This window comes from Zalophus californianus, chromosome 2 (genome assembly GCF_009762305.2).
Source record: "Zalophus californianus isolate mZalCal1 chromosome 2, mZalCal1.pri.v2, whole genome shotgun sequence".
Taxonomy (NCBI): domain Eukaryota; kingdom Metazoa; phylum Chordata; class Mammalia; order Carnivora; family Otariidae; genus Zalophus; species Zalophus californianus.
Genome location: NC_045596.1, coordinates 168,502,983 through 168,528,238, shown reverse-complemented (window position 1 = coordinate 168,528,238; position 25,256 = coordinate 168,502,983). Strand labels below are relative to the sequence as shown.

The following is a 25,256-nucleotide window of genomic DNA, read 5'->3' as shown; positions in this document are numbered from 1 at the left end:
TGCTGGAATCTTCTGTTGCCCGTATAGATCCAATCTCCACTCTTTTCTGTCCTGCTCTACGCCCCTAGGAGGTTGGGCTATCCCTTGTCCTTCGTCTTCCAGCTGGATTAGGCTGGTAGGGAGTCAGGCAGGAAAGTAGAGGGCTGGAGGTCAGAGAGGCGTGAGTTTCTGTTCCCTAGCTCCCTCCCTGTGCCTGGCGAGGACTGAAGGTGACAGCTCTGGTGTGGCTACTCCACACAGTGAGCCTGGGCTTGTGCTTGCAAGTGCACACTCTTGAGTGCTCTCTCTTTCTCTCCGGATTTCAGTACCCACGCCTTCCCTTTGTTCCTTCAGGCCCCATTTCAGCCCCAGATACTACAGTTTACCTTATGGTTTCCCTACCTCCAGCCCACACCTTTGTAAACCATCCTTTTATCAAATTCTCTTCAAATGACCCAATTTGAGTGACCCTAACTGATATCTCCAAGGGCTGGTTAGGTCCAAGTAACTGGTCTCCCACTGATCCTGCTCTTCAGTTGCCACCAGAAGCTCTCTGCTGTGTTGCTCTCCTGAGCAGCACACACAACCACCTCAGGTGGACACACCCAGAGCCACCCAGGAGAGGGCGACTGTGAGCAAATCCCAGGTGGCCACTCCCAGCGCTCGCCAGCCCCAGGGTCTGGTTCCCACATGGGAAGAAGATGATTTTAAGCCTGAGAACCTGCTCTTGAGGTCCTTTTAAAGACTGCAGACCCTGCTCTGAGCCACTAGAATTTTTTGTAATCTCTTGAGCCTAGAAACCATATTAAAATGTTAAATTCGCCATTGGGAATTGTTAAGAGGAACGAGAAGCCCAAAATGGAGTCATTTGTCCCCAACCACAGCAAACCAAGACCTCATTGCACTTTGAACCTCTCCCAGGAATGTGACCTTTTAACAGTCAAGCTGAAATTTCCTGATCCGCTCTGGTAAGGTAATCCACATGGGAAGAACCCTGCCATCCCTTCCCCCTCAAAAAGAAGATGTAACCATCCTTTCCTTTGCTAATAATGTCCTTGCCCTATCCTCCTTCCTATAAAAACCCTCCATTTTGTACAACTCCTAGGAGCATCCCTCTACTTGCTAGGTGCTGCCCAATTCCGAAATCACTTCACAAAGCCAGTTAGATCTTCAAATTCACTCGGTAGAATTTTGTTTTTTAACAGACTCCTTCACGTTAGCTCATGTGACCTCCACGCTGTGTCTTCGGGCTCCCCAACATTCAGCCCCTTCGTGCTCATGGGCCGTGACACCATGACTCTCACTTCTGCTTTGCCTCCGATAACAAATGGCAAAGCCATTTCTCACAGTAAGATGTTTCTTTTCGATGATAGTCTGTTTATCCTCTAGTCAGTGGAGAATCTGCCTGTTTTCTTTAACGTGTCTTTTTTTTTTTTTTTTGGTACCTTTTGACCCCCTTCACCCATTCCTGCCCACCCCCGCTCTGCCTCTGGCAATCACCAATCTGTTCTCTGTATCTATGAGCTTTTTTTTGGTTTTGTTTTGAAAGTGTCTTTTTTAAACGGTTGAATCTTGATCTGGGACAGGAAGTATATAGGAAGCCCTTATTGTACAAGAAAACACAGTAGTCTCCAGAGGCCACTGGGGCCATGGCCACAGGATGCGCTAGCTAATGTGAAGGACTCCCAGTGGTGAAGGGGGAATATTTTCAGCATCAAATAACATTAGGAATGGATTAAAACTAACACACGGGTCACTTTTCTCCCACTGCCTAGGCCCTTCAAACTCCTCCCTAACGAGGGGCTTCCTAAAACAGCCTGTATTGTGTGTGATTTAGAGAATCTGAAAGCATTTCTCACTCTTGTGGTGCCTGCTGCTTCCTCTCCAAGCAGCCACTCCTGGAGACCCTCTGTCGGCACTCTTTCCCTACACTGGTCCAGCTCAGCAGAGATGTGTTGAGACAAACACTGGGGAGGGCCAGTGCCTGCTTAAGGACTAGACCTGTGGGCCTGGTTGGCTACCCTGAGAAATTCCACTTGCTTAAGATGATGAAATTGGTCCATTGTCCCTCCCTGCCTACAGTTAAGTAGAGCAAGATGGGATGGAAACTTCTCCAACCTGTGTGCGAAGATCATTGCGAGTGTTGAGCTAAGCGGGTGCCTTCCCTGGAAGCTCAGCTCTAACCAAACAAGCACATCCAATAAGGCATCTGAACAACCCCCCTTTCAAACCAGTTCCTCCTAAGGCAGGAGGATGAGCCCCTTTGTTTTCCAGTGTGTTGACAAAAGGGCAGGCCTGGAAGGGAGGGGAGACCGGGTCTTCTAGATTTGCCTCAAGTCTTTCATAGCTGTGTGATCTTGGACAAACCCCTGCCTCTCTCTAAGCCTCTGATTTTTGTTTTTTAAATAAGACAGTGGTAAATGAAAAAAAGATGTGGAGAGGTCTGCATATGAAAATTATAAGATTTTGACATAGAATGTTAGTATATCTTAGCTCAATTTGTAAAAACCTCAACTGAAGAAAATATATATGTAGGATCATTTGAAAGACATATTCCATTTATTCTTCCAGATCATTTTAGGTTTTTTTAAATCTTTAGCCAGGACAGACTTTTAAGAAAACGGAGTTTAAAATTATAAGAATTATGGAATAATTTTGGAATTTTTTTGACCTTAGTGCCAATGAAAAGCTTTCTTTCCTTAAAAGCTTTTCCTTATGAGTTTTTACCTCATAAATATGAATGAATGAATGAATGAATGAATGAATGAATAAGACGGTGATGAATGTTGTCCCGGATGACCTATTGTGTACGTGGCCAGAGCTAAAGTTTGATGATTGTATGGTTTTCTGGGAGGAAGTTTCTGAGAACTTTAGGATTGCCTTCATTACTGCCTCATTCTAGAGTAGCACTGTCCAATAGAAATATGTTATGATCCATATACATATATATTATGTACATATAATTTCTTATAATTCAACCTAAAAAAGTAAAAAGAAACAGGTATCATTAATTTTAGTATTTTACTTATTAAAAATGTTATTTCAACATGTCATCCACATAAATTGAGATATTTTACATTTTTCATGCCAAGTCTTTGAAATCTATGTATTTTACACTTGAAAATATGAACTAGCCATATTTCAATTGCTTCATAGACACAGGAGGCCAGCATCAATAGTAGGCAGTGGATGCCTAGAGATTAGCTCAGGAATGCCCAAACCCAGCCAGTCTTCCTGTCCTGGAGCCCTTTCTCAAACTCCACAGCCTCCAGCTGGGTTGGTTTCTGAAAAAACCTAATCATGTCACTCCCCAGCTTAAGAGACCTCTGATATCTCCTACCCTCCTAGGACAAAGTCTGAACACCTTGGCACTTTAAAAGACCCTTCACCATTCGACCCCAACTTCTCTTTTAAACTGTTCTCCTGTCTCCTCTCCCTTTGCATGATGTGGCGCAATGACAGAAACTGTTCTCTCACCCAACGGGCTTTTCTGTCCTCCTGGCATTTTTCTGTCCCCATTTGTTGAGCTCCTTGAAGACTCGTTCATTCGTTCGTCCAAGGAGTGCCCTACTAAATGTCAGGCGGCGTGTGGACCCTTGTAGCCAACTCAAAGGGCCACAAGGAACCTCGCTGGCCAACTCGTAACCCCCCATACCCCAACCACCACCGACGTCCAACCCCTGTCAGCTCCACCTCGGCTCTAGCGTTAGCCCTCATCACCCGGCTGGGCGGCTTGTTGACGCGTCCTCCCACACGGCCCCCCAAGCCATGGAACGCCCATTCTTGGTTCTTTTTTCACACCGTGAAGCCTCAAAAAACCGATGAGGGGTGAATAACCAATCACCCCCCACTTTCACATCGGAGGAACTAAAGCACGGTACAAGGAGGGTTGAGGGGATCATCCCGCCCTAAGTCCTCCTGAAGAAACGAGGCCTTCCCCAAGGGCCGACACCGCTTAGGAACCCCACACAGCCCTGACACACCGCCCGGACCCCGCGAAGCGTCAAGCCACGCAAGCCCGGGGCCCACGCCCGAACCCCGCCGTGGCCAGCGTGGCGGGGAGGGACCCGCGAGCGAAAGGGGCGGGCCCAAGAGGGGCGGTGTCCGCACCCGCGCGCAGGAGACGGTCGGAAGGGCGCCTCCGCCCGGAGCTGCGGAGGAACGCACGTACGGGTAGCCGTGCGGAGGCGGGTGCGGCAGCTGCGCGGCTGCAACTACAAATCCCAGGGGGCCCCGAGGCGCAGAGGCGGAAGGGGTGGGCGGGGCGGGGCGGGGCGAAGCGGGAGGGGCCGGAGCGGCCGGAGGGCCACGCTCCGGCTGCAGGCGCAGCGCGCGGGAGACCATGTCCGGGGGCAGCAGCTGTAGCCAGACCCCAAGCCGGGCCATCCCCGCCACTCGCCGGGTGATCCTCGGCGATGGCGTGCAGCTTCCGCCCGGGGACTACAGCACCACCCCCGGCGGCACGCTCTTCAGCACCACCCCGGGAGGTAGGGGCGGGCTCCGGTGCGGGCGGTGCGGAGGACTGACTGAGCAGAGCCGGAGGGGTCGGGAGCCGCCTGTTGTACGGGGCGACCGGGCTGAGGGGCGCGGTGACTGGAATAAAGGCATCAGGGAGGCAGCGACGGTCACGGAGGTGGCCCCCGGCAGCCAACAGATGGCCGCTTCCCACTGCCTGTCCTCTGGATGCGTGCTCCCGAGCCCGGGCTGCAACCTGCTCCATTAGTTTCCTCCCCCTGGGAGAGACAGCGGAGTACCCCTACCCAAACAAATACGCACGCTTCCAGAACGACCACATGCCGAGGTGTGCTGCCCCTTGTGGGCATGGGGGCGTTCTGAGGCAGAATAGCATAGGGTCAGTGTGGCCTGGGAGCTAGGAGAGGCCTGGCCTGGGTTTTTTAGGGGATGGGATGGGCGTTCTCTGTTGCAGAATCCCTTTTCCTTCCCGACGTACCCCCAGTTTTGCATTGGGCCAGCACCCTCTGACCGAGGATTTGGGCTGAGGGCGCTCGCCTGCTCCAGCAGCGCCTCACCTGCACCCGTGGCAGGTTGCGCATTTACGCGTATGGGATCTCCGCAGAGGGACCTGGGGCCGCGGGCAGGGCTGTGCAGAAAAACACGTTCTTCTGTCCAGGGGGGGAGGGGGAACCGTATGACCTCCCTGAGAGTGTATGAGGAAGAGGAAGCTGAGCTGGCACGGGTGGGGGCCAGCCTTGGGCTGCCCTCGGGAGCCAGGCATTCCCTCCCAGCCCGGGAGCCCCGGCGCACAGGCGCTGATGAAACCTGCCAGCCCGTTTGCATGATGAAATCCTCGTGGCTCACCACTTCCCTACCATCTTCGCGCTGCCCTCACCCCGCTTTGCCCTTCTCCCCTCCCCTCCACCCTCCTCCACCGCCCCGGCCCAAAGCTGCAGATAGTGGCGCTCGGTTGAGAGGCAGGGGTGCAGGTCGTGGCGGGCAGAGCGGCAGCCTCCTCCCTTGCCAGCGTCGGGGGCCACATGCTTAGTTCTCAGGCAGCGGCCCCACCACCGGCAAACACTGCCAGATCCGAGGTGTGAGCCGTTTGATCCAAAACATACAACTGTTAAGGATCATAGATGTACTTGTTTTATCGGGGCTCCAAACTTGAAAACACGTGTCCCTTGTCCAACGTCACACGGTTTTCTCAGATTGAACAAGAAATCGTATGCAAGCATGGGGGGGGGGAATCTCTCTTCTATTAAAAATGATCAAAGGAAAAGTTCTTGGTGAGCCTTCGCCACCCTTGACTCAAATTCTGTTTTCCTGCTATATAGGTCTTTGTAGTCCACTTGGTGGGCTTTCTCTGTGTCATGCTGTGTCTACCAGAATCTTTCCTGACAATTTTGGGGTTCCTTCAAGTAAGGGTGTGAATCTCTACTTGATCATTTTTAGGTTGGGCACTGAGGCAGGTCTGAAGGCTCAGGTTCTGTTTTTTGCACCCTTTGTTGCTGGATGGGGACAGGTCAGATTGGAAGCCATGGCCAGGGTTACTGTTTGTAGGGAACTCTGATCCACTTCTCACCATAGACTGGGAAATGGGTTTTTGGTTTTGTTTTGTTTTGTTTTTTGGTAAACCAGAACAAATTTCCCTGCCTTTGAAGGTCTTTAGTTGGGAGAGAGGGAAAGGGACACCTGGACCAGAGTGTAACTTTATTTCTGAGGCCAACTGGAAGAAAGCTAGCCGTGCCAGGAGCCTAAAGCCAGCTTTCTTGTCTGGAGTGTCCAGCGCGACAGGGACAGCTCACAGTCCATAACCTGGAAAATCACACCTTGCTTCTGCTAACGTCAGCGAGTCTGGTCTGCCTCAGTTAGCCAGGGCTTGGAGTCTTCCTCCAAAGCCCAACCTCACCCTACCTCTTTGCCAAGGCAAAGAGGCTTAACCTAAGAAAAGGTCATTTCTGGCACTCTTTTGCTCCAGCCTAGAGTGCTGTTTCTCATTCCTCAATGTACATATGAATTACCTGGGGACCTCACTTAAATGCAGACTCTGATTCTGTAGGTTCTGGGTTTGGGCCTGAGAGGCTACATTTCTTTCTTTCTTTTTTTTTTTTTTTAAGATTTTATTTATTTATTTGACACAGAGAGAGAGACAGTGAGAGAGACAGAGCACAAGCAGGGGGAGCAGCAGGCAGAGGGAGAGGGAGAAGCAGGCTCTCCGCTGAGCAGGGAACCCGATGCGGGACTCGATCCCAGGACCCTGGGATCATGACCCGAGCTGAAGGCAGCCACTTAACCGACTGAGCCACCCAGGCGCCCCGAGAGGCTACATTTCTGACCAGCTCCTAGTGATTAATCTAAGTACCACACTGAGTACTCAGAAATTAGTGGAATGTGACTTCCCCCACCTTTTCACACCTCTGGGGTCTGGCAAAAAGTGATGCTTCTAATCAGGTAAACTTCTCTTGAGGTTGGGGCATCAGCCTTCAAACCAGGGTCTGGAGAGAGTCTGTGCAGGTGCCTGCACTAGCTTATTTGCAGGTGTCAGGAGCTCCCGCAGTGTCCGCAGGTCACTCTTGCTGGGAATGGAACTGCCGTGTTTGTCCCCAGAGGAACAGGAACAGCAGCTGATTTGAGCCATCTCCATTCCTAAGACGCCAGTTTACTTTCCGTGGTCATTAACCTTTCACAAGCTAAATCACTGGTCTGGTTAGAAGTCTGGAGAACTTTAGAGAAATTTGTTAAAAGGAGTGTTGTGTATGAATATTTGAGCCTGTGGAGGCTTCACAGTGACTGGTGACACCACACACCAGCAGAACCTTAGAATGGGTCAGAAATTCTGCTTCCACCCCCTCCCGTCAACCTTCATGTTCGCTGTCCCATGGTGGATGCTTGACCCCCAACCCTCCAGGTTGCTTGGCTGGTAATCATACCCAAACCCAGTACCTGGATAAGGTTAATCAGAGGTAGGCAGGTAGGGCTACAGATGTTACTGGCACCCTGGTTTAGATAAACAAAGCCTGAGGCCGTGAAGCTTATCTTGGAGCAGCTCCCAAGTCTTTGGCTATGGAACAGACAGTGCTGGGAAGAGGAGGAAGTGGGCTGGGCACAAGCTAGAGCACAGCCCGTGTCGGGAGGCCTCAGTCACACAGGGGAAGATGTCTTCTGATTGCCCAGGGTCTCATTATTAAGGACAGGTTAAAAGAACTTGGACATTAAGGCAGTGAGGGAAACGTAATGGGCTCTCTTCTCACACTGTTCTGAGCTTCCTTTTAAAGCATTTAGAACATTCCACACTGCCCCTCATTAAAGACTTTGATGGGGGGGCCGAATGTAGAGCACCCCAAACTCTCTCTGATGCCCGTCAGCCTCCCTGGTTCTAAGGCATTCACCACATCCAGAACCGGAAGACAGTCTGACCTCAAGGGCTTGGCTTGCTACTTAGGAAGATGGAGACACACCTGAAACAGAAGCATCAAAGTTGTAGCCATAGAATGAAGCGATTAGGCAGACACCCCCCACCCTCCGTAACCAGTAGAACTTGTATGATTCTCACGTGAGAGTCACCTGCTCCAAGTCTTCAGCCTGCTAGGCCTTACTTGCTAACAGTGCACACATAGCTGTGAGATTTTTTTTTAAGATTTTATTTATTTATTTGACAGACAGCAAGAGAGAGAACACAAGCAGGGGGGCAGTGGGAGAGGGAGAAGCAGGCTTCCTGCTGAGCAGGGAGCCTGATGCGGGGCTCGATCCCAGGACCCTGAGATCATGACCTGAGCCGAAGGCAGACACTTAACGACTGAGCCACCCAGGCGCCCCTAGTTGTGAGATTTTAATTGCCTTCCGAGGCTTACATTTTGTTGTTGTCTTACAATATCCTCAGAGGTAGGCAGGGCCTGATTTGAAAGAGGAGTTTGATTTTTTAACTTATGTAATTTTTTCTGAAAGAGCAAAAAAATCCTTCATTACCAAATTTGGTAAAAGGACAGGCAGGGTGGTACCATGTCTGTCTGTTGGTATAAAGCAGTGAGGCATTTTTTCGTATGGGTCTTTATTTGATATCCTTGCCGAGAAGGAATGATATGGGACAGCAGTATGGAAAAGAGGATTGCTCCCCAGGGGGAAGTTTTGGTTTTTTGTTTTTTTTTTAAGATTTTATTTATTTATTTGACAGAGAGAAACACAGCGAAAGAGGGAACACAAGCAGGGGGAGTGGGAGAGGGAGAAGCAGGCTTCCCACTGAGCAGGGAGCCCGATGCGGGGCCGATCCCAGGACCCTGGGATCATGACCTGAGCCGAAGGCAGATGCGTAATGACTAAGCCACCCAGGCGCCCCCCAGGGGGAAGGTTTTTAACGAAGAATGTTCATTTGTACACCTAGGTTTTACATGTTCAAACAAACAGAAAACTCGTCACTTTCAGGTCTCAGAGCCACGCCCATGCTCTTCTCCCGTTATGATTCATGACAAATGAATCACGTGTATTTGTTTACATGTTTGTTCCCTAGAGTAGAAGGGAAGTTCTTTCCCAGCAGTGTTACTCATCTTCCTATCTTGGCTTTTGAGTGCTGAGTCAGGTGTTTAGAAAGTGAAGAGTTGGGGCGTCTGGGTGGCTCAGTCGGTTAAGCGTCTTCCTTCAGCTCAGGTCAGGATTCCAGGGTCCTGGGATTGAGCCCCACATTGGGCTCCCCGCTCAGCTGGGTGTTTGCTTCTCCCTCTCCCTCTGCCGCCCCACCTGCTTGTGTGCTCTCTCTCTCGCTTTCTCTGTGTCAAATAAAATCTTAAAAAAAAAAAGGAAGAAAATGAAGAGTTGAAAAGACTCCTAGAATGACAGTATTCTCAGGGTAACCTGGCTCTTTTACCACCAGGCCTGGGTCTGAGCTGGCTTAATGATAACATTCAAATTTTTCTTTTCTGCCCTTTTAGTTGCAGGGTATATATAATTGCTTACCTTGAAATGTCCCAGGGATAGAACTAACTTTCCCTGAACTTTCTCACTTATCCCAGTATTACAGATGACAGTATTTCTAATACTACTGTTTCAGTTAGTGAACAGAAAGTAGAAGGAAGTGGCCTTTATACGGAACATGTCAGTAGTGGGGCCAGGGCCTCAGACACTAGGATGGGTGCTCCTTGTTTACTTGTTTGCACCCAGCATCACTGACTAGGCAAGAGTAAGTCACATCTGCCCATGACATTTGGATGATGGGGGACACGGGGAGCACAGGGTGTCTTGTAATCCAGTGTCGGTACCCCTGAAAGTTTGCCGAGAGAGCCTGGAGTGTCACAAAACTTAGTAACTTCAGCAACAATGATTTGTTATTTCTCTCCATTCTTTGGGCTGGTTGGGCATTCTTTGATGATCTTCCTGAGGTTACTCATCTGGCTACATAACGTTGGCAGCTAGATTGTCCTGGGCTTGAAGGTCCAAGATGGCCTACCCACATTGCTGGGGCATTGCTAGGGACACCTGGAAGGCTGGGAGTTCTCTGTCGTCTTGGTCCCCTGCCATTCAGGAGTCTAACCTGAGCTTATTTACATGACAGTTTTCAAGGCCCCTTAAGACCTAGGCTCAGAAGTCACATAACATCACATATGCAGTATTCTATTGGTCAAAGCAAGCCACAGGGCTAGCCCAGATTCCAAGAGGGTGGAGATGATTGCCTTGGAATGAGAGAAGCCTTCTATAGGGCAGGGATGGAAAGAGTTACAGGGCCACATTTTCAGGCGGTCTTCCACAAAGGCCAAGCCTCAAAGTGTGGTCCTTTGAGGGAACTTAACCTCCCATCCTGCTGTGTGGCCATGCAGAGCCAAGGCCGGGTATAGAAGCAGACCAGAATCACAAGCCTGTAAATTGCCTCTTGAGTTAAGAACTGAGGACACCTGGGGCGCCTGGGTGGCTCAGTTGTTAAGCACCTGCCTTTGGCCCAGGTCATGATCCCAGGGTACTGGGATTGAGCCCCACATCGGGCTCCCTGCTTGGTGGGAAGCCTGCTTCTCCCTCTCCCACTCCCCCTGCTTGTGTTCCCTCTCTCGTTGGGTCTCTCTCTGTCAAATAAATAATAAAATCTTAAAAAAAAAAAAAGAACTGAGGACACCTTCCTGAAAACCCTGAGCCAATGATCCTGTGCCCTGTTTTCAAGGCCCGACTCAGCTCCCCAAAGCAAACTGTACAGGTTGGTCATGATAGCAGGCCCCTGGTCAATGCCTTCCGTTTGTGTCATGCTTCCCTTGCTACCTGCTAGCTAGCCTGCGTCCTCTGTCCTCAAGCAGCCAGGCTTTGGGAACACCCTTCAGGGGAGCCCATGCTTGCCCTGCCCAGCTGCCCCTGCCCAGCACTCCGATTTGAACATCCTTGATTTTCTGGAGTGCTGGCAGGAACATGGAGTCAAGTTTTGAGCCAGTGGTCCAAAAATGTGTAGGAGTGAGAATGCCAGGAGGTGCAGGTGGCTCCAGAACTCGCTTTGGTTTCCTGGTGACACATACCATGTCTGCTGCTGTAAAGAGAGTGTGTGTACGCTGATTTCTGTCTCCTGCCCTTTGGAATAAAAGGGGAAAGCAGGCCTCTTACTAATTTGCTCGGGCTGCCATAACAAAATACCACAGACTGGGGGGCTTCCACAACAGAAATGTATTTTCTCACGGTTCTGGGGGCTGGAAGTCCAAGAGCAAAGCGCCGTCAGGGTTGGTTTCTCTTGGACCCTTCCCATTGGCTTGCAGACGGCTGTCCTCATGCTGCTTCTTTACTGGTATCTGTGGTATCTCCCTCTCTCCTTTTTTTTTTTAAAAGATTTTATTTATTTATTTGAGAGAGAGAGCATGCATGCACAGACTCCCCACTGAGCATGGAGCTGGGGGCGGGGGGGCAGGGGAAGCTCAGTCCCACAACCTCGAGATCATGACCTGAGCTGAGACCCAGAGTTGGACACCTAACCGAGCCACCCAGGCGCCCCACCCCGTCTCTCTCTACCTAGGACACCTGTATATTGGATCAGGGCCCCACCCTAACAGCCTCATTTTAACTTAATGACCTCTTTAAAGACCTTATCTCCAAATACAGTTTCATCGAGGTACTGGAGGTTGGAGCTTCAGCAAATGAATTTGGATGTGGTGTGGAGGCAATTCACACAGAAAACAGGGCCCCTCCCTTTTCCAACCACAGCTTTTGTTGCTATGTAACGAGGCATTTCAGATGGGCACTCCCTGTTGGTAATGAATTCCAGGGGTAGCCTTAGCCTGTTCTGCACAGGTGCATTTTGAAGTGTTTGGGGGCAAGTGAGGGAAGGAGAAGGAGCTTGGCCAGCCCTTAGAATAATTGCTTCCGCTGTTTTGTTCTGTATGTTTCTGCAAAAGCCTTATCTCTGCTGCATTATTTTCAGATAAAGTGGCCTGTTCCCTCACGTGTCAGGGCCTCAAAGGTGAGAGGGCCCTTTGTCACTCATTGATTGCCCTCATTTGGTATTTAAGGAGCTTTGTAACATTTCTGGCCCCTGAGAAACATCCAGATCTTGGTTCTCTTTGCAGATAGGGTCAGAAGTGAAGAAAAATCTCTGGCCGAGCATGCTCTGGTTCTCTACCCAAGATTTTCTCCCTGACAAGGTGGCTCAGCTTGCTAAACAGACTGCCTGGTGTGTGGTGGGCAGGGAGGGAGACCCCTGGTAGCCCCTGTGGGTTTGCCTCCACGATGACACAGAGCTGATGGCAAGAGCTGAATGTAAAATGATCTGGAGTATTTAGTTCACAGGCTGCCGGCTTGCATCTGAGCATAGGCATTTGAGCCTCCCCCCGAGCGTGTTGTGAAACACTCTCCCTTTCCCTGGAATGGGAACAGCAGTTCTAGGAATTCCGTTCTTGTACTCTTGCTCGGCCTCACGTCCCCCTGCTCGGGAAGAATGTTTCCGCCAGGGGAGGCACAGGGGAAAGCAAAAGCTGGGCTCAATTTACAGGAGTCATGGCCAGCCACATTTTGAGCCTGAGTGTGGGTACTGTGGGAAGGTGGAGAAGAGTTCAGGACCGTCCTCTCTCAGGGAACATCCTGTTCTGGCCAAATACTCAGAAGAACAGGTAAAAGTCAGAAGACCCTTGAACCATGGCAGCTTGGCTAGTTTTAAACAGAGGTTGGTGTTGAGGATTAGAGGCAATACAGGCTAGGTCTGCCCCTGGGGACAGCCTTTCTGAGCCTCAGTGTCCTGTCTCTGAGTTGAGGATACTGTATCTCCCTTGTAGGGAGTAGGGGAATGGGAGCACGGAGACCTGGCATATCGGGCTATAAGCACAGCGCCTGGCCCACAGACAGATCGTGATTTCATCTTCACAGTACTCCTGTGAGGTGAGTTAGTACCCTCCTCTTTTTGTTTTTGTTTTTAGATTTTATTTATTTGAGAGAGAGAAATAGAGATAGTGAGAGAGAGAGCACAAGTGGGGAGGAGAGGGAGAAGCAGTCTCCCCACAGAGCAGGAGCCCAATGCGGGACTCGATCCCAGGACTCTGGGATCATGACTTGAGCCGAAGGCAGATGCTTAACCGACTGAGCCACCCAGGCGCCCTAATACCCTCCTCTTAAGAGCTGAGGAATTCAGCTGCCATTCAGGGTTGAGGGGCTAGCATACACCCAGGTTTGAGTCCAGAACTTGTGCCTCCAAGCACTGTGCTATTTGCACCACACAGACCACCTGCCAATAACAAGATCCCCAAAATAAATGGTAGCGAGTCAGAGCTGAAACAGACCCTAAAGATTACCTATAAAGCCTGGCACATGGTTGGTGCTTTAAAAATAGTTTGAATGAGCCTAGTACACCGCCCTTGTTTATAGGTGAGGAAAACAGACCCGAGGGCAATGTCTGCATTCTTTTTTTTTTTTTATGATTTTATTTATTTGAGAGAGAGAGAGCACAAGCGGGGAGGGGCAGAGGGAGAGGGACAAGCAAACCCCCTGCCGAGCAGGGAGCCCAACTGGGGGCTCGATCCCAGGACCCTGGGATCATGACCCGACCCAGACGCTTAACCAGCTGAGCCACCCAGGTGCCCCGGGAGGTCTGCATTCGTTGTACATTCAAGCAAACTGTCGTCACCACAAGCATGCCTTGAGAAAAAATGCCATTGTTGTATTTGGTGCACATCTAAATAAAGTCCTGAATGACACTGGCTTACCAAACATGCCAAAGCTCATGTTGATTCCTGAAGCCCGTTTCTGTGGGCCAAAAAAAGGATAGAGGGTGCCCTTACCCTCCCCCCTCCACCCCAATCTCTTTTTAGGGTTGCTTCCCTCCCCTCTGATTTGTCCTAGCTCTGACCATATAATTGGTCCATAAAATATGTCACCTGAAGCCATGCCAGTTGTAAGAGCTAGGATTTGTTTGTATGGGTCTTATCTTGTGCCAGCCACTGTTCTAATCCACCCCATAACCCTATGAAGTTGGGAGTTAAAGTCTGACATGGACAGGGCCTAGCACACAACAGCCCAGAGAGGTGCTGGAGGGGCAGGCTCAGCGCTCCACTTACCCTGTCCAGCAGAGAGCCCCCGAGGCTTTCTAAGGAGAGTGGGGGAGTCTACCTAGTTCCAGCCAAGGCCATTTTAACTTGACTTACTAGAAAAGGAGATTCTGACCCTATATCCTTATTTATTTGTTTGCTTAATGCTCTATGTATCAGAGGTTTTGTATTAAAAAGCAAAATATGCTCAGTGTAAAAGATGTTCACTTTGCCTGGATTATCTCACTCCCCCAGAAGTCACCAGACATAAAATACACACAATTCTGTGACTCTGTTTCACACAATATGTCATGGACAATGTACACTTGTTCCAAATAGTAACCGTACAGCATCTAATTGTAGGTCTGATCCATAATTTAACCTGTCATGTAATATTTAAAAAAAAAATCAGAGTTTTACATACATATGTGTGTGTGTGTATGTTAGTCTGTCTTCTTTTGTATGGGCTTGATTTTTTTTTTAAAGATTTTATTTATTTGAGAGAGAGAGAATGAGAGAGCGCCTGAGAGGGGGGAGGGGCAGAGGGAGAAGCAGACTCCATGCTGAGCAGGGAGCCTGATGTGGGACTGGATCCTGGGACTGGACTCCAGGATCATGACCTGAGCCAAAGGCAGTCACCCAGCCAACTGAGCCACCCAAGCGCCCTGTTTGGGCTTGATTTTTTTCCATAATAAAAGTATGTCAAAGTTATATGTAAGTTGTTTATATACGTAAATAGTTAAATCTCAAGATTACTAAAAGACTCCTAACAAAGCAGTAATCTCTTGCCTCTCCACTCCCCCCCCCCCACTCTTTAGAAGTAACTAACATTTTCCAGCTCTTTTTTGGGGATTTACCCCCATATTTCTTTTTGAGGACTTACTATCATTTGTACACCCTTCTCTTCCCATTCCCCAATATAGTTATATCACAACAATTTTTTTTTAAAGATTTTATTTGTTTATTTGACAGAGAGAGACACAGTGAGAGAGGGAACGCAAGCAGGGGGAGTGGGAGAGGGAGAAGCAGGCTTCCCGCCGAGCAGGGAGCCCGATGCGGGGCTCGATCCCAGGACCCTGGGATCATGACCTGAGCCGAAGGCAGACGCCTAACAACTGAGCCACCCAGGTGCCCCTATATCACAAATTTATTAAAAATATGCATTATTTTTATTACTATGACCCTTGATGAGCCAGCTAATTATTGTACAACTTTTTTTTAACAATGTGTTTTTTTTTAAGATTTTATTTACTTGTAAGAGAGAGAGAGAGCACAAGCAGGAGAAGCTGCAGGCAGAGGGAGAAGCAGGCTTCCCGCTGAGCAGGGAGCCCCATGTGGGACTCGATCCCAGGGTCCTGGGATCATGACCTGAGCCAAAGGCAGACCCTTAACCAACTGAGCCACCCAGGCACCCCTAACTTTTTTTTTTTAAAGATTTTATTTATTTAAGAGAGAGCACAACAAGTGGGGGAGAGGGGCAAAGGCAGAGGGAGAAGCAGGTTCCCGCTGAGCAGGGAGCCTGACCCGGGGCTCGATCCCAGGACCATGAAATCATGACCTGAGCCGAAACCAAGAGTTGGACGCTTAACCAACTGAGCCACTCAGGTGCTCCATTATACAACTTTTTAGAAATAGTTAATAGGGGCACCTGGGTGCCTCAGTTGTTGGGCGTCTGCCTTCGGCTCGGGCCATGATCCCAGGGTCCTGGGATTAAGTCCCACATCGGGCTCCCTGCTCAGCGGCCGCCTGCTTCTCCCTCTCCCACTCCCCCTGCTGTGTTCCATCTCTCGCTGTGTCTCTCTCTGTCAAATACATAAATAAAATCTTTTTTTAAAATGTGGTTAGTTTTGGGTTTCAGCTCTTGGTTTCGGCTCAGGTCATTATCTCATGGGTCTTGAGACTGAGGCAGTCTCAGGCTTTGCACTCAGCGGGAGAGTCTGCTTAAAAGATTCTATCCCTCTGCTCCCCCAACCACTCACGTGAGCACTCACATCTGTGTGTGTGTGTGTTTGCATGCGCGTGCTCTCTTTCTCTCTGTCACTCTCAAATAAGTAAATCTTTAAAATGCAGTTAGTTTTAGGGCGCCTGGCTGGCTCAGTCCATAGACCATGAGACTCTTGATCTTGGTTGTGAGTTTGAGCCCCACATTGGGTATAGAGATTACTTTTTTAAAATGTGCTTAGTTTTCATTCAAATAAGTCTTCCACACCCTCCAGCACCTCTAAAATACTAAACAAAATACAGTTTTACACACAAAATCCAACTTCTGGATTTATCAGTCCATTTTTTTTTCCCTCTGTCCGGAACTGTCCGGAACTGACGGGCTCTGGACCTGCCATGTAGCCACTGATAGGAGATCCCTGGAAGCCCTTCCTCTTGGTCTAATTTTGGTAGAATATTCCTCCTGTAGCGTTCTGAAAATGCCTCTAGTCTACTTTTACTTGATTAGTATTTGGGTGTAAAACCAGGCAGAAATGGATTCTCCCTCGGGATTATGAAGGCATTGACCTACCATCTTCAGGCTTCCAGCATTGCCATTGAAAACGTTTATGCCAGGGCGCCTGGGTGGCTCAGTCGGTTAAGCGTCTGCCTTAGGTTCAGGTCATGATCCCAGGGTCCTGGGATCGAGCCCTGCGTCGGGCTCTCTGCTCTACAGGAAGCCTGCTTCTCCCTCTCCCACTCCCCCTGCTGTGTTCCCTCTCTCCATGTGTCTCTCTCTGTCAAATAAATAAAATCTTAAAAAAAAGAAAATGTTTATTCCATTCTTATTCCCAATCCTTGTGTGCACCTGTTGTATTTTTCCCTTTCTGGAAGATTTTAGGATCTTTTTATCCAAACGATTGTGAAATTTCATGAATGTTAAGTGGGTTTTTTTAATTCATTACACAGGACGATACTCAAAGGGCATTTCAAGACTGATCTCTCAATTCTGTAAATTTTTCTCTTTTTTTGTCTTTTTCAGTAAATTCCTTCTAGCAGTTTCTCCTTTCTTTCTTGACTTTCTATTATCTGATACTAGATTTCTAATTTGTTCTTTTTTTTTTTTTGCCTATTATCTTTTTTCCTTTCTGTTCTTTAAAGTCTTCAAAAAGTTTAAAAGTTTAAAAAACAGTAGAGTCCCTTTACTATTTCCTTCTGCTGGTTTGTTTGGATCTCTCCATAGATGTTGTAAGTTTTTCTCAGAACTGTGTGGAGGCATCCAGCTAGTTATGTTTAAGAGTGAGTACTGCAGAGCTGACTAGAGGCCCTTTGCGAGGTGTGGAGGCTGGTGGGCTCAGTCTGGTGGCTAGCTCCTGTTTTTCATCCAGAACCCCCTTCCCAAAATCAGCATCAATCGGTCTTTATCTTTGCTCTTTATTCTGAAGCCAGGAAGGGCTAGGCGTTTGAGGCTCACCATTCCGAAGGTCAACTTGAACTTAATTTCCCTGTCTCCCCTCCCTCCTGGAGTGAGGGGCATAAGGCATCTCTCCTTATTGTTAGCCCCATTCCCATTTTCCATTATGCCTCTAATTCCCGAACCTTCCTGGGTTCCTCCAGAACCCCACTTCCTATTGTCATGTCCACCCCCACCTCCCTGCATTTAGATGCTACCCTCAAACTCTCTGTTAGAACTATTCCTCCATTCACTTTCTGTATTCATATATTGTGATTTGGGGTGAGCCCCACTTGCTTCCAACTTGAGTATGTGCTTCTGTTTCTTGTTTTATTTCTTGGTGTTTGCATGATTTTTGAGAGAAGCAGCAGGGAAAAAAATGTCTTGGCTTTGCCATCTTGAAGCCACCTAGAGCCTCAGAAGCTCTTCATGCTCTTGTTTGTAGAAGCCTAACAGAGTTGGGTCATTTTCCCTAATATAGAAAGAGAGAGTAGGCCCTCAGCTATAGAGTATTATGTGGAAACTGCCAGGGGTGATACCCACATACCCCAGAGCCCACACCTGACCAGCACCCTCCAGCTGTTGCTGCTCGGTATCTTGCAGGAACCTTGGCACACACCCCCCCCCCCCAGTTTCTACTTCCTGTTCTTGTATGCAGGCCAAGTCCCCAGCTCTGGTAGACTGCATTTCAACCAAGGGTGCCTATTTTTGACAATATGAGACTGTGTGTTTTGTTTGTCTCATCTGTGGGAGACAGAGGGAATTTCCAGAAGATCACTGTTGGCTGAAGCTGTGTGGTGGTGCATCCCATGAAGGGATGGAAGAATTGAGGGTTGAAAAGCTAAAGCTGCTTCCATAGGAAACATTTCCACTACCTTGATTGCCATCTCATATTCCTCACTGACCCCAGATGAGTCAGAGGGGGTTTGGGGTCCCCTCCAAGGCTTGGCGCCTTTGTCAGCTGACTTTCTGAACACCACCATCCCACACCCCTTGCAGGCTCCCTCCCCAGCTAAAATACTCTGATGGTGGGTGTCTTCGGTGCTGCCTCTGTTGGCATTTAGTTTCTGGGTTTTATTAGCTCAAATGAGGATTCTTTCTTTTAAACAACTGCCCTAGGTGTGGGACAAAAGGCACAGAGGCTCTTTTTCTCTTTTAAGTATAATTAAGGATTTAAAAATCGCCTGGTGCCACTTCCCAGTATACACCCTTAAAGAATTGAAAGCAGGGTTTTTTGCCTCGTTGCATCCGAGAGAGCAAGATGGGTCACCAGCAGCTGTACTGGAGCCATCCGAGGAAATTTGGCCAGGGTTCTCGTTCTTGCCGCGTCTGCTCAAACCGGCACGGTCTGACCCGGAAATACGGCCTCAATATGTGCCGCCCGTGTTTCCGTCAGTACGCGAAGGATATAGGCTTCATTAAGTTGGATTAAGTGAACTTCCTTGAATTGGTCATCCAAGATAACCTACGTTAACTGCAGATAATCAGGATACCTACTTTAATGTCAACTCACTGTACATAAAATAAAAAATACTCCAATTAAAGAATTGAAAGCAGGATTTTGAAGAGCAATTTGCACACGCGTGTTCACAGCAGTATTTATTCACAATAGCCAAAAGGTGGAAGGAACCTAAATGTCTGTGGATAAACAAAATGTGGTATATCCACGCAATGGAGTATTAGTCAGCCTTGAAAAGTAAGGAAGTTCTGACACATCGTCCACATGTGGACATTATGCTAAGTGAAATAAGCCAGTGACAGAAAGACAGATACTGTATGGTTCCACTTATATGAGGTTCCTAGAGCAGCCCAATTCATAGAGACCGAAAATAGAATGGTGGTTTCCAAGGGTTAGGGGAAGGGAAATAGGAGTTGCTATTTCCTGGGTATAGAGTTTCAGTTTTACAAGATGAAAGCGTTTTGGAGATTGGTTGCACAACCCTGTGAATGTACTGAACTGTATACTTAGAAGTGGTTATGATGGTAAATTTTATGTTATTTGTATTTTACCACAATGTAAAAAAAATCTCTGGAGGCTCATGACTTTAAAGAGCTTCTCCAGAAGCTGCTGACCCCCTGGTTCTTTCTTTCTTTTTTTTTTTTTTTTAAGATTTTTATTTATTTATTTATTTGACAGAGAGAGACACTGCGAGAGAGGGAACACAAGCAGGGGGAGTGGGAGAGGGAGAAGCAGGCTTCCCGCTGAGCAGGGAGCCTGATGTGGGGCTCGATCCCAGGACCCCGGGATCATGACCTGAGCCGAAGGCAGATGCTTAACAACTGAGCCACCTAGGCGCCCCTCTTTTTTTTTTATAAGAGAGGAAGAGAAGTGGGGAAGGGGCAGAGAGAGAAGGAGAGAGAAAATCTTAAGCAGGCTCCATTCCCAGGTCGGAGCCCGATGTGGGGCTTGAGCTCACAACCCTGAGATCATGACCTGAACCAAAACCAAGAATCGGATGCTGAGGGGCGCCTGGATGGCTCCATTCATCAAGTGTCTGACTCTTGGTTTTGCCTCAGATCATGATCTCAGGTTTTGGGATCGAGCCCCAAGTCAGGCTCTGTGCTTAGTGGGGAGTCTGCTTGAGGATTCTTTCCCTCCGCCTGTCCCCTTGCGTGCACATGTGTGCATGTGCTCTCTCTATCTCAAATGAATAAATAAATCTTAAAAGAAAGACACTTAACCGACTTTCCCAGTTCTTTTTTGAGACCACTGAATCTCCAACTCTTAGGTTCCACTCTGATGGGGTCAGTTCCCTATTCTTTAGTGGACAAAGCAACAAAAAAAGCAAAGCTGGAGGGAGGCAAGGACAGGGCAGATTCTTGCCGAGCCTTGAGGATCAAGAAACAAAGAGTGGTCCGTCTCTGAAGCCAGGGCATTTACCCTCAAGGAGAAGGCACTGTTGTTACCCATTTGTAGCCTCCTGGGCTCATAAGCACTCAGCCCTTCATGTTACAGATGAAGAAACTGAGGCCCAGACGGGGGAGGAGCAGAGGGCCTTGTGCACAGGGTCACACAGCCGGTTGGCAGCAGAGCCTCCAAGGCAGCCTGGGTTCTGTGTGCTTTGCTTTACACCCTCCCACTAGGAAATGTGAGCTGTGGACTGTGGCCCACAGGGTGGTGATGACAAGGCTGCAGCGTTCCTGCCTCTCTCAGGCAAGGAGAGTGAGACGGGGTAACTGCCTAGGCAGGGCCACAGCCAGACGGGGACATGAAAGGAGGGAAAGTGCATCTTTTGGTATCTCCTTACCATTTTTCTGCTCCTCATATTCCAGCCCTCGGCAGAAGGACCCCAAACCCATGCACTCAGACTCAGAGCTCAGGGGTGCAAATGGGTTCCTCTCCTGGGGCCGCTCACAGGCTGGTGCTCAGCATGGAGACATGGATCCCCACTGTTGGAATGTCACTCACTGTAGTCCTTAAGTGGGGAAAATACTTCAGGTTTATTGATAAGGACATTCCTGAAGTCTTAAAATCATCGCTTCTAAACTCCGGCACTCATAATTCCATCTGCAGTTTGTACTGTACCTTGTCTTCTGTTTGTATATATATTTAGTATTTGTCTTTATATCCTTTACCTTTTTAACTTAGTTTTTATTTTATTATATGTATTATTTATAACATATATACTATTATCATGTTCAGTGATATCATATATTAAAAGGAAACTTGATATCATGACTATATATGGAAAACCAGATTCACTTACCATAAATAGAAGGTAACTATAAAAAGAAATATAATGACACCAAGACAGTTTTAAATTCTAGCTGGATTCCACTGCCTGTGGAAGGCTTTGAGCCTGAGGCCTGCTCTTTGTTGAAAAGGAAGAATCAGAAGTGTGAGGGAGGTGTTGAAGATGTTACTACTACCATCCTGGTGCTTAGAGGTCATCCTGAGTAACCAAGGACCCAACATGAATCACCTCTCACTAGTCACTGTTCTTTGATGAAATCAGCTGGGGCACAAGAATCCTTGGTCCTGACTGTAGAAACTGTTCCTTTTTAAGGTATCACTCAGGCAACCGCCTTCACAGGGTGGGTCCTGGGTGTGGTTTAAGGGTAGTGAATAACTGCAGGAGACTTGGTCCTCACCCTGGGGTGAAGCTTGGGAAAGGGGAGCAAAGAGGGAGTGGATAGAACACAGACCATGTGCAAGCCCTGAGTGTGGTGACACATCAGAGCAGGTGTCACAGGCAAGACGGGCTTAGCAGGAGCCTGTGCGTCACTCCTGTCCACAAAGCCCAGGCGGGAAGAGTTCTCATTTTTTACTAGTTTGGGGGAATCACTCAATTTTCTGTTTGCTCATCTGTAAAATAGAGTTACAGATTCCGGATATCCTATGAGGGTACTGTAAGGACTGAATTGAAAAACGAATAAAAATGTACCTTGTTGGGGCGCCTGGGTGGCTCAGTCGGTTAAGCGTCTGCCTTCGGCTCAGGTCATGATCTCAGGGTCCTGGGATCGAGCCCCACTTCGTCGGGCTCCCTGCTCAGCAGGGAGTCTGCTTCTCCCTCTGCCCCTCCCCCGCCCTAGTGCTCACTCTCTATCTCTCTTAAATAAATAAAAAACATGTACCTTCTGTAGTATTGGGTATGATTGTCCTGAGTCTCCCTTGCTCCTCCCCCCCTTTTTTTTTTTGCGTTTTTTTTCTTAAGTAAACTCTAACCCCAAGGTGGGGCTCAAATTCATGACCCCAAGATCAAGAGTCACATGCTCTGCCGACTGAGCCCGCCAGGCACCCCAGCCTCACTCCTGGTCCAGCTTCTGCAGAAAAACCTGCTGCCTCTGCTACAGCCGTGCCTCAAAGAAGTGGAAAATAAGCAGGCAGGAGGTTTGAGATGGCTTTTTCAATGCCCCTGTCCCCCTTCCAGGTACCAGGATCATCTATGACCGGAAGTTCTTGATGGAGTGTCGGAACTCACCTGTGACCAAAACACCTCCGCGGGACCTGCCCACCATTCCCGGAGTCACCAGCCCCACCAGTGAGGAGCCCCCCACAGAGCCCAGCCAGAACCACCTGCGCAACAGCCCAGAAGATAAGCCGGCCGGTGGTGAGTGACAGGGTTTGGCCAGGCTCTTCTTCAGGAAAGGAACATATGCAGCCAGTGGAGCCCCTTCAAAGAGGAAATTTCAGGGAGGGGAATGAGGGTCACTGCCCCACCTTCTGCGGAGCAGCTCAGAGACCAGACACATGGGTTTGGGGAGGTAGGTAGAACTTTCAATGGTACCAACTTTCCCCGTGAAAGGAATCCAAGAACTCCAGGAGAGGTGATTTGTCCCCATCAGGTAATCTAATTCATGGGGAGCTTGTTTGAAATGAGGGGGACTCCACACAGCAACTTTCATAAGCATGACCCTTGGTATTATTGTCCCTGAAGCATTTCCTTGTGTCTGCCACACTTGGGACACACCCATGATGTGCATGTGCAGGACATGACTTATCAAAGATATGGTAAACTTGCCCTCTAGGGAATTACAGGTCTACAGGATGAGAAAGGAATCCAGGATGCCTCCTGTCAGGATATTGACCCGCCAGTGGATCCACTAGTGGATTCTTGATGAAGACAGAAACAATGCAACCAGGTGTTTCTGCAGGTTTGACATGGGGTGGCTAGGTCCTTCCTGGTATCTCACCCCACCTTTCCCCTAAATCAGAGCGACCACCGCAGTGGAGGTTGTGTGTGTGAATGCACTCTGTGTGGCATCATGACTAGCTCGCCAGAGCATCTCAGCTCTCCCGCTGTGGGAGGATGAGGTGTAAGCACTTGCAGACAACCTGAGTCAGATTGGAACCTGATGACCCTTCACCCGGAAGGCAGTGGACCAAGGCCAGAGAGGAAGCATCTGGGACCTCAGGCTGGACTGGCCCTGCTGACAGCAGCAGGGTCTATCTACCCAGGGTCTGTAGGACGTGATTCATAATTACCCTGGAAACCCCACAGCCCCTGACCGGCAGCCTTTGCCTTGCATTCAAGACTTGGAGAACAGTGGGAAGGAGGGAGGCGGCGAGGTGTACTTGGGCACACATGGAGCAGTGTGAAGGACAGCTCCAGGCAGTGTGGTCACCTGCCTTTCATTAAAGGATGCAGAGAAGGATGAATAGATTCATGTGGTCAGTTCCGTGGTGCTTCCCACCCACCCCTTTTGCCTCAAACCAAAGACTAGAAGTCGAGGATGGAGGTAGTCACACCTGACATTGTGGAACCATCACTACCTGACGGCTGGGCCAAACCCCTCCCAGTTTCTGGAGCTGTGCTCACCCATAGCAAATGCACGGTTGGCCCAGAGGTGCCCCAGGCTGACCAACCCTGAACCCACAATAATGGCCTAAGAGTTCTGTTGTGATGGTGAGGGATGGACATAATTTTTCATTTTGCTTAATAGGATATTAGCCAAAGCTCCTAGCCTTGGACCATGTATTTGTGTAAATATAACCAGAAGATGTGGTCAGTTTCCCTCTGGGGGCCGGGGTGGGCATCTTGGTATATAGAACTCAAAGCAGCCTTACCCAGGAGATCATGAATGAGGCAGCTCCATTAAAGAAAACAACCTCCTGCAGCGTGAGTTGCTTGGAGGTTTTTGTGGAAAGAGTGAGGGTGAGGGCAGTGAGTAGCTGAATTATCAAAATAACTCCTATTCTGTTGACAGTTGGACATATGCCTAGTAGGTTGTATTACCATCTTCTAAACCAAGGTTGGGACACATGCTCAAAAAAGGTTTATGTTTAAGGAACATTCTTCTGTGAGGTTGTATTTATATCAAAGCCAAGTAACCATTCACTCTTGTTAAAAACGATAAAAATTATAAAAAATTCAAGACTGTCACTTCTCCTGTGGGGAGACCCAGTCTCTGCTCTTCCTTTAGGATTGGGGAAGAGAACACAGCTGGACCTTCAGGCCTGTTTCCAGGAATTCCTAGTGGAGTCCTGCCCTCCCTCCATTTCCCTTGGCCCCTACCCTTGTAGGAACAACAAAATGAAAATTAACACCTCTCCCTGGCCTCTAAAGTGTGAGACCTACCATTCACCCGTTGCTTACCTGGCCGTCTGTCCTTTCTCTCCCCAGGTGAAGAGTCACAGTTTGAGATGGACATTTAAAGGACCAGCCATTGAATCGAGCAGTGCCTCTGGGCCCCCCACCCCGGCCCTTCTCGGGAGAGAAGTCACACCAGTCAGGCCTTTTGCGAGTCCTCATCCTGGGCAGGCGTTGAGCATGGGGTTGGCCATCCTGACTCTCCGCTCCCTCACTCAGGGCACCTTCTCCCCCTTCCTCTTTGTGAACACCAGCGGATACCTCCATGTGCCTTCATTCATGCAGAAGCTGCCACCCTAACGGGAGTGACTCTCATGAGCACACCCTGCAACCCAGGGCCAGGATTGGATGTGGAGGAGCCCTTCAGCTCTTCCAGCCCCATCCTCTGGGGGCGCACCCACCCCTTCCTTAGGTTGGTGTGTGTGGGAAAACTCCCCTCCCCCTTCTTCCCCAAGAGAGGAAATAAAAGCCACCTTTGCCCTAGGGCCAAGAGTTGGCCCCTGTCTGAGCTCTTTTCAACTCCATATGGATAACTAACACCAACTACTATTTGTACTTCTAAATACTTTCCTATATGTTATCTCATTTGATTCTCACACTGAACCTAGAAGGTAAGTAGACTGTTATCCTCATTGTACAGGTTGGAAGACTGGCTCAGAGAAGTAAAACGCATACCAGTAAACGACAGATGGGACTGGCTTTGAGCTGTGTGCTGCCCTCTAGCTCCTGTTATTCAGTGGTGGGTGCTATTTCTTTTCCGGGCTTTGTCCCCCAAGCCTGTCAGGTGACCCCGTCCCCTTCGTTCTGTGGCCCATTCCCTGCAAGAGTCCAAGGGAAGAACCTGAGCCTTGGATGATATAGTGTGTCTTTGACCTATGCACCCCTCATATTTGTCCAGTGATCCCTTTGTGTGAGCTCCCCAGGGGACACAAACATGAGACAAGGGCT

The 25,256-nt window shown here is 48.9% G+C and overlaps 2 protein-coding genes across 2 annotated transcripts; both read left to right on the top strand.

Moving 5' to 3' along the window:
* The first annotated feature begins 4,258 nt into the window (after positions 1–4,258).
* EIF4EBP1 (eukaryotic translation initiation factor 4E binding protein 1) lies at positions 4,259–25,007 on the top strand. The gene is made up of 3 exons (XM_027599245.2): positions 4,259–4,466; positions 22,149–22,328; positions 24,342–25,007. Exons 1-3 carry the CDS (start codon positions 4,322–4,324, stop codon positions 24,371–24,373), a joined length of 357 nt encoding a protein of 118 aa, XP_027455046.1. The 5' UTR covers positions 4,259–4,321; the 3' UTR covers positions 24,374–25,007.
* Positions 18,524–18,779, top strand: LOC113924911 (40S ribosomal protein S29-like). Its single transcript, XM_035726006.1, has one exon. The coding sequence runs from the start codon at positions 18,539–18,541 to the stop codon at positions 18,707–18,709; it is 171 nt and encodes a 56-aa protein (XP_035581899.1). The 5' UTR covers positions 18,524–18,538; the 3' UTR covers positions 18,710–18,779.
* Positions 25,008–25,256: the final 249 nt, after the last annotated feature.

What these genes read in the sequence shown, in the direction of transcription:
- EIF4EBP1 (XM_027599245.2), top strand. Translation starts at nt 4,322, where the DNA reads ATGTCCGGGGGCAGCAGCTGTAGCCAGACCCCAAGCCGGGCCATCCCC. An exon ending in CTTCAGCACCACCCCGGGAG is followed by an intron (nt 4,467 to 22,148) that starts GTAGGGGCGGGC and finishes TCCCCCTTCCAG; the next exon opens with GTACCAGGATCATCTATGAC. An exon ending in AGAAGATAAGCCGGCCGGTG is followed by an intron (nt 22,329 to 24,341) that starts GTGAGTGACAGG and finishes TTCTCTCCCCAG; the next exon opens with GTGAAGAGTCACAGTTTGAG.
- LOC113924911 (XM_035726006.1), top strand. Translation starts at nt 18,539, where the DNA reads ATGGGTCACCAGCAGCTGTACTGGAGCCATCCGAGGAAATTTGGCCAG.